The sequence below is a fragment of the Pholcus phalangioides genome, unplaced genomic scaffold (genome assembly GCF_987345545.1).
Source record: "Pholcus phalangioides strain wild (caught in Gottingen) unplaced genomic scaffold, Ppha-v1.0 ptg000017l_1, whole genome shotgun sequence".
Classification (NCBI taxonomy): domain Eukaryota; kingdom Metazoa; phylum Arthropoda; class Arachnida; order Araneae; family Pholcidae; genus Pholcus; species Pholcus phalangioides.
The window spans coordinates 6,106,435-6,117,295 of NW_028301610.1; the positions used below are offsets into that span (position 1 = coordinate 6,106,435).

Genomic DNA, 10,861 nt, shown 5'->3' on the forward strand with positions numbered 1-10,861 from the left:
CTGAGTCCCACTCAGCTGACACCCTGAATTATTACTCGCTGCCCATTTAAAAAAAGTGCAAAAAATTGGGAATAGACTGTTTTGATGAACTTACTAAAGGTCTTAATATGGAAAAGTATGTGAGAAGGTATTGTGCATTAGATGATGTATGTCCCTGGGACACGAGAGCCCTGGATCTCTAGGACAATATAAAAGAGTATAGAGAAGAATTGGAGGAGGGGAAGAAATTGAAAGTTAGAGACTCTCTGCATTCAAGCCTGAAAAAATTCTCTCATGTTTCAAGAGATGAGGATAGGTCTTGTATTGATAAAACAAAGGAATCTCAGGATCTTGTGGAAAATAATGTAGAAAACAGGGAGGATGACCCTATGGGGGCTGAGGATATGGATAACGCCGTGAAAACTCTGGATCATACATTGAACTCGGGGGTGATATGGAGGTTGTACAGGGGGGTCGTAGAAATGATGCCCCTGTCTCAAATAGTGAAAATCTTTTTAGTGGAGAAATGGATAGGAGGGAAAGAATATCCCCCCCCCCTTAATGCTTACTGATTATGGGTCTGGAGTGACCTGGCAAAAGAACTTAAATTGATTTGTAAGGATATCGAAGCTAAGGTTGTGCAGAGGGGTATTAACCTGTTCTGTCAAAATAATGACAATTTTAATGTTGTAAAGGAATTTTTGATCCAGAAGGGGGTTAAGTTCAGTACCTACCCCAGTAAAAATGACAGAAATATCAAAGTAGTGATTAAAAAATTGGAAAAAAATACCAGGTATGATATCAAAAATGTCCTAGAGGAGTTCGGGTTTGATATAATAAGATTGTCACAAATGCATAGTAGAAAGACAGGTGACGAGGGAAGCACAAAGGTGTGTATACCCCTTTGGCTCGTAGAATTACCCAGAACCCCTAAGAGTAGGACGATTTTGGAATTGCAATGGTTAAACTTTTTGAAAGTTAAGGTGGAGACATATAGAAGAAGGGGGAGAATCTCCCCCAGTGCTATCGGTGCCAATCCTGGTTCCATGTGTCCAGTTTATGTTTTAGGGACCCAAAATGCATCAAGTGTGCGGGTCCGCATAATTCTATGGATTGTGAGACCCTGAAGGGCATAGATCTGCCAAAATGCTCTAATTGTGGGGGCCCCCATATGGCCAATTTCAGAGGATGTCCAAGGGCCAGAGAGTAATAAATCCCAGAAGGCGTCAGATGGATAATAAGAGAGTAATGAAATCGCTCCTCAAGGGGTCGTTGGTCCCAGGGGAAGGCTTTGATATAAATGAAATTGCTGTCAATGACAAAATTCATGAGATAAGTGTTCAAAAACAGTAAATTTAAGGAAAGTTGGTAGGCCAAGAGGTCAAGCCAATAATAGTCAAAATGCTCCAAATGTGAATGCTACAACTAAAACTTTTTCTGATATTGTGGCTAAAAGAAGCACAAATGGTCAGGGGGAGAATGGGGGTGGTCTGCCGAGGGGGAACTCCCGTCTCCTGTAAGGATAGGGTTAGACAAATTAATAAAGAGATGGAAGAAAAGATTGATGAGTTAAAAGATGATTAAATATCCCTACCAGTAAGGGAAGTATTTAAGCTTATGGTAGATACTCTTAGTGAAATGCAAAGAGTTGGTACAAATGCTGAGAAATTTAAGATTTTTATCGATAAATGTTTAACGACAGCTCAAGAGATTTTTATAAATTCTCTTAAAGCTGGATAGTTTTATTCCTTTTAAATGTATTTAATTGTATTTTTATTGGTTAGTTTTTAATTAAATTATTATGGTTGGTTCCGGTGGGGCCTTTTTTGAGGAGGGGGTGGTGAAATTATTTTTTTAGCTTTTTAATTGTGTAATTCTTTTATAATTTTGAATAGGTAGTTAGTACTTAGTCTTTTAGTATATTTATTGAACTTATCAAGCTCATTGTGATGCTCCAGTACTGATGGTGGGTGCAGACGGGACTGCCTAGTGATGATGGGCATGTGCTTGTCATGCTCTAGAGCTAAAAGCAGCTCATAAATTGCTGAAGAATATTCTCCTGTGAACGATATCTCTGTCCCACACATTGTTGAGTTTTTTCTTTTCCCAATTGTGCCAAATTTTTCTTTCCTCCCACAAACAAGCTTTTCACAATTTACATACATGCACAGCCTTGTCTTTGATTTCTTCATAGGCCCATAAGGGCAGCCTTTAAGTTGGCTGTTTGCCCCTAAGGGGCAAGGTACCAACAGAAAATTTTCATTATGGTATGGTGGTATAAAGTTTTCAACTTCAACATCACACTAGTTAATCTTAAAATTTAGCTCTGAAAAACATAAGTTCTAAAAATGCATTCATGATATTTTTACTTTTTTTGCACTATTTTTTGCTGTTTGTGCTTATGACACAGTAGAAAATGAGAGCTTTCTCTAAAATTAAAAGGATTTTTCTAAAAACCCTGCATCTAGACTCTCTTATATCTTTACTAACAGCTTACCCCAGATAAAAGAAAATTGTTCTTTCCAAACAACCAGAGGTTCATGCTGAGTAAAGGAATTTCTGCTAAGCAACTGGATTACGTGTGATCCATCTAGAATGCCAATAGGTCCAGATCCAAGAAGATTTGGATAGTGTAACACATGTGTTCACATGCCAAGTTGCACTTACATTCTCGCAAGCAGTTTCAACTTTGTTTTCTGTTTGTTCATTCCTTTTGTTTCTAGCTGAAATTTGCAGACATCTTGTGAGGACAGAGACATCTGTGGTCAGCTTAGGTTTCAAAGGGAAAGATATCTTTTCATCCAGTTTTGAGATTGAAACCCTGACACTTCCCTTATAATGATAGCCAAAAGCTCTACTACTATGCCACTGCACCCTGTAATTAACAACACCCTGACTATATGAATTTGTTTGTGGATGTAAGAAAAATGTTAAAACCCAAATCTTGAAATAATTAAACTTTTTACAATGAGAAAAATGCCAATATAATAGATTCACTATATTTGGGAACTCGGTACATGCAATTTCTTATCCTTGGTTTCGGGAAATGATTACTTGATTGTGCTCTAATTGTTAGATTATACAACATGTTTGGTTTGACTTTATGTTTTGTTTTACATTAAATTAAAAAAAAGAAAATCTTGCTGATTCAAAAACAACATTAGATAAACTATCATGATTGGATGTAATGTTTTGTTTGGGTTTTTAAAATAAAAAAAAGAAATATTTTAATCAAGTGATACATTTAAGTGAAAAAATCTTACTTCTTTCATCGGCATTTTGAACTTCAAAATTTCACCATAACGACTCAAAACATCCCAGGGTGCATGAATCTTAACAAAAACTAATCCCATTTCTTCCTGAAAAAGATAACGCAAACTTAGATTTGTGAACTGAAAAAACAGAAAATGCAGAATACTTTGACACCTTAATCCAGTACTTATCAACCTTTTAGCACTCATGATGCACCCCCCCCCCTTTCAACACACACATATCAATTTAAATTTTTCTCTCCATCCCCTCCTCCATCCTTCCCAAATCAGGTTTCTTTTTATTGTTTTTATTATTTCAAATTTTAAATGATTGATAAATACATTATGAGTTAGTTATAGTATGTACACATTTAGGAGGTACTATCTATGGAGGGTAACACTTAATTTTTGTATCATCAGAATGTATTTTTCTCTCATTTTAGATTTATTGGGATAATTTGGTTTTCTCATTTTTAAGTCAATTTTTCCCTGCATTTCTGCTTCCCCCTTTTTGATCATCTTGCCTCTCACCACAAGGGGTTACACCCCATAGATTGAGAATCACTGCCTCAATTAAGAAACCAATATCAATAATATAAATGCTTATTTACATCTTTCTTATATTTTTTTGAAAGAGAGAGAATTCTCGCTACTTTAATTATCTATAAATATGATAAATGTTTTTATCAGGTTTAATGTTCTATAACCTACTTTTTCAATAACTTGAAAAATGACGACTATTCAACAATAAAAAATCCTCTCAAATACTTTGCTTTTTTTTATTTCAAAAACTAGTAACAACTATTAAAAATTTGAAACGATAAAAGAAATATTTCCATTTCAATTAAGAGAATCATTATTATTCTCCCATACTTGGCAGGCATGTTCCAGATGAAGACCTTCATCTTTTAAATTATTTTCAAAAATAGATCTAGCTGCAGAGAAATTATCATGATTTTCAGTTTCATCCGTAGAAAAAACCAGAACAAAATCAATTCTTCTTCTACCATCATTGAAAAATACAGCAGATTCCTATAAAAAAAAATTTACGATAGTAAAAAATTAGTCAATAAAAATGCAAAAAATGATTATGAATGAATAAGAAATAATTAGTAATCTATGATTTTTTTTAAAAAGAATAATTTATTTAGAAACCATATTTTGGTAACATAACATTTAGAAATAACAATTAAATGAAAATTAAGAACTATCTTTCTGTAGCACCTAAATTACCATAAAATTTACTAGCATCTATATATACACAAGTTCTCCCAAACCTTTTTTTATCTTACAGCCCCCTTCTTCTCTTGTTTACATATCCGTTTTTCCTTGATTCACTGTACCAATGTATAAGTGAGACATCACTGTAATTACAACTACAAATGATCAACAATATAAGAAAATCCTTTCAAATCAGTGGTTCTTAACCAGAAGAACACATACACTCCTGGGCAGCATTCAAAATCATTGGTGGTCTGCTGGTCCGAGACCAGTGAGTAAATAATCAGATCACTACGAAAAAAATTGTGATGATCCGCGGGACCATTAGCAAAAAATGTTTCCAGTCAGTTTGACACCTGATAATGTCTTATTTTTGCTAAATATCCTAAAAATACATGTGCATTTATGTGAAGATATTTTGTTTTAATTATTTCGTAATCAATGTTGCTGTTTGAATCTTGGCAAAAAAGCTATTCAGAATATTATACATTCTCAGTAGCAAATACCTTTTGCAAAATTTTTTCTGAATGTTTTTCTAATTAAAAAAGGAATGCCTCTTCAAACCTCCAAACTTCTTTTATTGATGAAGCCACAGAATCAACAGTGGTGACTTCATAAGGTTTGACCACAGTTCTAGTTATTGTTTGTGACTTTTTGAAACCCTTGGTGGTATATCACTCTTCTAAATGACAATATATTTAGGAAAATGAATTATTATTATTCAGAAGAGATTTTTTGTTTAGTGGACCACTCATGATGTCTGTGGACCAGTAGGTTCTCATATTCACTGGTCCATGGGAAAAGTGACTTATTTATTTTTCAATTCTAACACTGCCTATGAGTGTGGAAGGACAATCTTGTGGGTGCAAGAGAGCAAAGTTGAAGGCGAGAGTCAGAAAAATTTTCCATTATGTGATTATATAAAGAGGCATGAAAATGTAAATTCCAGAAAATTAAGGGCTCGAGAATATAAAGTTAAGACTATTGGGATTGTAAAAATATGAATTTATGTTCACTGGGGGGGGGGGAGTTGGGGTAAGAAATACTGTTTTTCATCATACTAATAAAATAAATACAAGATTTATTATAAATTAATTTATTTATTATCATAAGCTTTTAAACTTACAAAAGATGAAATAGAACATGTCTCTAATTCCTCTATTTTATTGCAGTTATCAGTGACTTTCCAGGATGAAGAATCATTGCTTTTCGTTCCAGGAGTAGTCAAATTTAAAGAATTAGCATGATCATATGTATCCAACTTTTCTCCAATAGGATTCACAAAGTCTTTGATATCCTCAGATAAATTCAAATTATTGTTCAAGCTTGGATTAGCGACTTCTTTGGAGTTCAAGTTTTCTGCACTTTCATAAACGCTAACTAAAACAAGTGAAAAATAACATTTGTAAACACACATTTGAAAAAACAAATAAAAAAAACCATGTTGTTGTTTAGGTGCAACTATGGATGGTAAAAGTGTTAAAATTCTATTTTTCGATGGTGTTTTCTCTAGTTGTGAGATATTTTGGACTTCTAAGTAGCATATAAAAAACAAGCTCCTGGACCTCATTGAGGAAGGTGATCACACAGCTAACTATAGACATAGCATGCCAAATTCTGGTAATAATGAGCATAGTTTGTAGGTGCAAAAAATGTTACTTCATGGTGTACAGATAATGCACTCATGAATTATTTAAAACATTATTCCATGATCAAGCTGCATGCAGAAAACAATAAAAAAATTGTTAAAGCAAACTGCTGAATGCATATTTTACATGATGCAGCCAAACATACCTCTGATAGATTGGATATTGAAATGATAGTTTCGATGAATGGACACCATATACTTTGAATACATGGTATGAGTAAAGAAAAGAGAATAGGTCTAAATAAAATCATTCCTTGATTTTCTTGAAAAAGAATATCGAATTACTGGTCACATTCCTACGTAATTTTTTTTTGTCAACACTTATAGATAGGATAATAAAGGTCAAAGTTTGCCTATTATGAATTGTTTTAAGTGGTTAAAAATCTCGAAAAACACACAATTCAGAGAAAGAGTGTGTTGTTAAAGTCTGTCTAGATATTTGAATATCTTTACTAGTTTTTTCCAGCAAACACACAACAGTTTAGGTTTAGTACTTCAATTCTTTCAAGGAGGTATATTATTTTTGTTAATAATGGTGCTTTCACACACATATTGTACCTATGCTTGTTATGGGAAGCATGTCAAAGGGAGACTAATAATGTTTCAAAGGAATAAAAAAATTGTTCATTATTTTTATATTTTCTGTCAGATATTAGCTATTAAAGTTTGCCATGCAAAGATGCATTCATTTAAACTTGCGGAAAAACAATGCTAAATAAGCTACACAATCTGGTTAATTTTTTAATAAATATTGAAATTTAGTTCCACAACCAAGTGGTTACAAATATTTCTGCACTTTTGAATAAAAATTTTAATCTATTTATCTCTGTGTTCTGCAAGTATATTCATGTTCCCCTTAGCGAACAAATTTTCAGTAGTTCAGATGTGTGTTCTTAACATATTTTTAAATGCTCTTCCGATTCTTAACCTAATTGACACAACTTTTATATATGACAACTGGTTACTTGACATATCTGAGCAGTTTTAAAAAATTAGAGATTAATTTAATATGCTTTTCTTTTTAACTAATTTAACTTTTCAATTAGCTTTTTTAGTTAATAGAAACCAATTAACTTTATCCATTTAAAATAAATTATTATTATGATTGCAGGGGAATCCATATATCATGTACCAAAGATGGAAAAATATTTCTTTTTATTGTTAAAAAAATTATTTTAGAACAAGAAAATTCCTATCAAAAATTAGGATAAAATTTTAACTTTAAAAAATTAACTTAAAAATTATTAAAAAAAAGTAAATTCAAAAATCCAAGTTATTTCTTTCTAAAATTTTGAATTTATTTGTTTCAAAAATTCTGAATTTTCATCAATTTGTTCTGAAATTATTTCTTTCATCAATTCTAGAATTATTTCTTTCATTAATTCTAGAATTATTTATTTCGTTAATTCTAGAATTATTTCTTTCATTAATTCTAGAATTATTTCTTTCGTTAATTCTAGAATTATTTCTTTCATTAATTATAAAATTATTTATTTCATTAAATTTTTTATTAATTTTTAAATTAATTTTTCATTAATTTTGAAATTATTTCTTTCATTAATTTTTTCATTAATTTTGAAATATTTCTTTCATTAATTTTGAAATTATTTCTTTCATTAATTTTGAAATTATTTCTTTCATTAATTTTGAAATTATTTCTTTCATTAATTTTGAAATTATTTTTTTCATTAATTTTAAAATTCATTTTTTATTAATTCTTTAATTCTATAAAACTAATCATCTTTTATTTTGTTTTCAACCATTTTATGAAAATAATCAGCGGACCACAACAAAAAGCTATGAGGGCAAGGCCGTAGCATGCCTTGGGGAGAATTGTCCGAAAATGTACTTTTGCTCTCTCTTTCTCTACTTTCATACCTCCTCAAAGGTTTAGTACCCTAAAAATATTAATTTTGGCAATCAATCCCCTCAAAATTTCTGGCTATGATTTCGGCAAATGAGTATATGATACAACATTGTTATACTGCTTGCGTCTGGCAGGGTTCATCTATGGGGTTTGGTTAATCTTAGAGGGAATGGCAAGTTCAGAAGGGCAACAAACTTGGGAAATAGGTAGCTAAGATAGGTAGCAAATTATAATAGAATAGGAGAAAGACAATATATATAGTAGCTAACTCTCTCTCTCTCTCTGTGTATTTTTATGACCTCCTTGTGTAAGTATGGTATGAAATGAAAATGATATTTAAAAGTTGATTTTTTGTTAATTCGATAAAATAACTTAAAAAACAATAGTGCCCCCTTCTGACATGATTGATTCCACATTATCATGGGGTTTTGCTTATTTATTCAATTTTGTGATTTCAACAGTATTTTTCACTGAAAAAAAAATATAAGAGAATGTACCTTCTGATGCTGTCTTTTGATGCACACCATTTTTATCAGGTGGCTCCACATCAAGTTCATTTGTTCCATTTTTCACAGAACTTTCCATGAAGTACCAATGTTTAATGCTCTGTGACAAAATTAGAAAAAGATTTGAAATATCAGAATATAAAGTTGATAAAGCTAATATATTTTCATCTTTATTTCAGTTTACCATCAAACATTGACAAACCCCAAAGCCCATTGGTGTACGCAAAGGGCAGTTTTAGGATTCTAAATCCCCCCACCCAAGATTATAGTGTTATTTTGCAGGAAAAAACGTAAACCCCCGTCGGAAGGGGAAAAAATCGGAACCCTCCCTCGAGAAAATTCTGCATACACCTATGCCAAAGCCAATATAAAAGCCTGGATCCTCTTATTAACCCTTCAAGCCAGTTTAGAAATTTAGGCAAAAGAAATGATTGATGACTCAATCTTCTAAGAGGCCAAGGCTAGCCATAGATATTCGGAAATGGGGAGGCACAGCAGAAAAAAATCTCAACTGAGAGGTACAGTACAGTCAACCACAAAGAGGCCTGCTCCCTGTAACATACCACATACTGAGATCCGCAGAGGGGTTAAAACTGGCACAATTGATTTTAACTGTTATGCAGCATCATCAGAGGCCCCTTATGCATTAAGAAGCCCCAGGGCCAAACCCAAGGGAGCTAACGCGTAGAGTCATCTTACCATACATCATTGTGGGCCACTGAGGGAAGTGGTGTTCTGGGGCCCCTACCTAGCTGGGACAATCTGTAAATTGATTCACAAACATACTTTTGAAAATCAGCACCAAATCTCATTATCACAAGGTTCCTCCATGTACTTCAGGCCATCTTGCATACATGGGTGGGTGTACGTATTAAGACAGCATTACCTATGCATGAACAATTGTTCACCAGCTACAAGTTAACTCATGCTTTTATACTCATGCATATCCGGTGTGATGAGTGAGCTTTTCCTTAGAAAAAACTTTTCTATAAAGTGTTTTGTATATGTAAAGTACATATTGATGCGGAAAAATAATTGTAAAATACTGGCATGATAATATAACACTAACTTTAAAAAGAACATTATTAGAACGATAATTTAATTACCGAAAACAAATTTAATAAATAATGAATTATATTAGATTGAACTATATTTAGTTTCTTTTTCGGTATATTTCACATGGATTCGGATTTCATCGAAAATCTTGTTTATAAAAAAAGAGTAAAAGATATTTTCAAGAAGAAAATGTGAAAATCAATGAACCACTTTCTTTTTCCAAGTGTGAATTTGTTATTTAGTGTAAGAATCTTTTTAACACCAACACAAGTTCTTCGACCCTTCAAAAAAATAAAATTTTTGAAGAGATCACCGGTCACGTGAAATAACCTTAGAGGAGAAGTATCTCCTCGATGGAAATAACCTTTTAAAGCATTGCGACAGTAGCATTTCAATTCTAATTATACAGGGTTCTCAGCAGCCTGGCTATTCCCTGATTGTTATTCTTTTAGGCTGAAAGGAGGGAAAGAGCAAAAAACACAGAGCAAAATACAAACAATATCAAAATACAAAGCAAGGCACACAAAAAGGCAATAGATTGGAAATGAGAGATGAAAAAAGGGGAGTGTGTACAATATAAAGGATTCTTCAGGTCTGGGGGACGATGCCAGACCACTTTAAATGAGAATTATGACATGTTGGCCCCATTGAGAAGAAATATAAATTTTTCTTATATTTCTCCTCTAAGGTTGTCCCTAGACCCTAGATGAGTGTGTGTGCAAAAAGAAGGAACCCAAAAGATCAAGAGGATGAGAAAACCAAAGAAAGAGGGGAAAAAATCAAGAGAATCTGGAGCTAAGCGAAACAAAGTTTTCAAAACAAACTACAATATCATGTGGTGGAGCAGAGAAAAAAATCTTTCCAACTATGAGGCAGAGGAGAGAATCTATGGAATGTGGATTGCGTGAGAAAATCATACCTTGAATAGTGAAATAAAAAATGAGTAGAGGTTTCATCAATATGACAATGCTTACAAAGGACTATCATCTTTCTTAATTCTATGTAGGTAAGAGAAAAGAGGGGCACGGTCACAAAAATATGCCTATCGAAAAGACGTTCAAGTTTACTTTTAGAGAAATAACGTGATAAATTCTTACAGCAGCTGTAAAAAAATGTAACTCTGGGATCGAAGCCTCAAGTAGAGATTTATAATAATATCTGAAAAGATACCTGAGGTTGACTTTCTGATCTTCAACATAGAGGCTAGTTGGAGAAAGGGTAACTGAACAGTTGACCATAGAGCTGACTTTGTGATTAATTATTTCATTGAAGGAAATGCCCGAATGACCCGAGACCCAAATGAGTGAGATGTGCCTGGAAAAACGACTAGTTG

The 10,861-nt window shown here is 32.8% G+C and overlaps 1 protein-coding gene across 2 annotated transcripts in view; it reads right to left on the reverse strand.

Moving 5' to 3' along the window:
* Positions 1-9,895, reverse strand: part of LOC149072158 (anoctamin-5-like) — a 66,163-nt gene extending 56,268 nt beyond the window's left edge. Inside the window, exons 1-5 of one of the 2 annotated variants that reach the window (XM_089246174.1) lie at positions 9,579-9,895; positions 8,464-8,572; positions 5,578-5,831; positions 4,104-4,262; positions 3,243-3,338 (exon numbers count right to left, since the gene is read on the reverse strand). In XM_089246174.1, coding sequence (XP_089102300.1) covers positions 3,243-3,338; positions 4,104-4,262; positions 5,578-5,831; positions 8,464-8,551 — 597 coding nt within the window. In that variant the 5' untranslated portion in view covers positions 8,552-8,572; positions 9,579-9,895. The other variant, XM_089246175.1, reaches the window with a different exon arrangement.
* Positions 9,896-10,861: the final 966 nt, after the last annotated feature.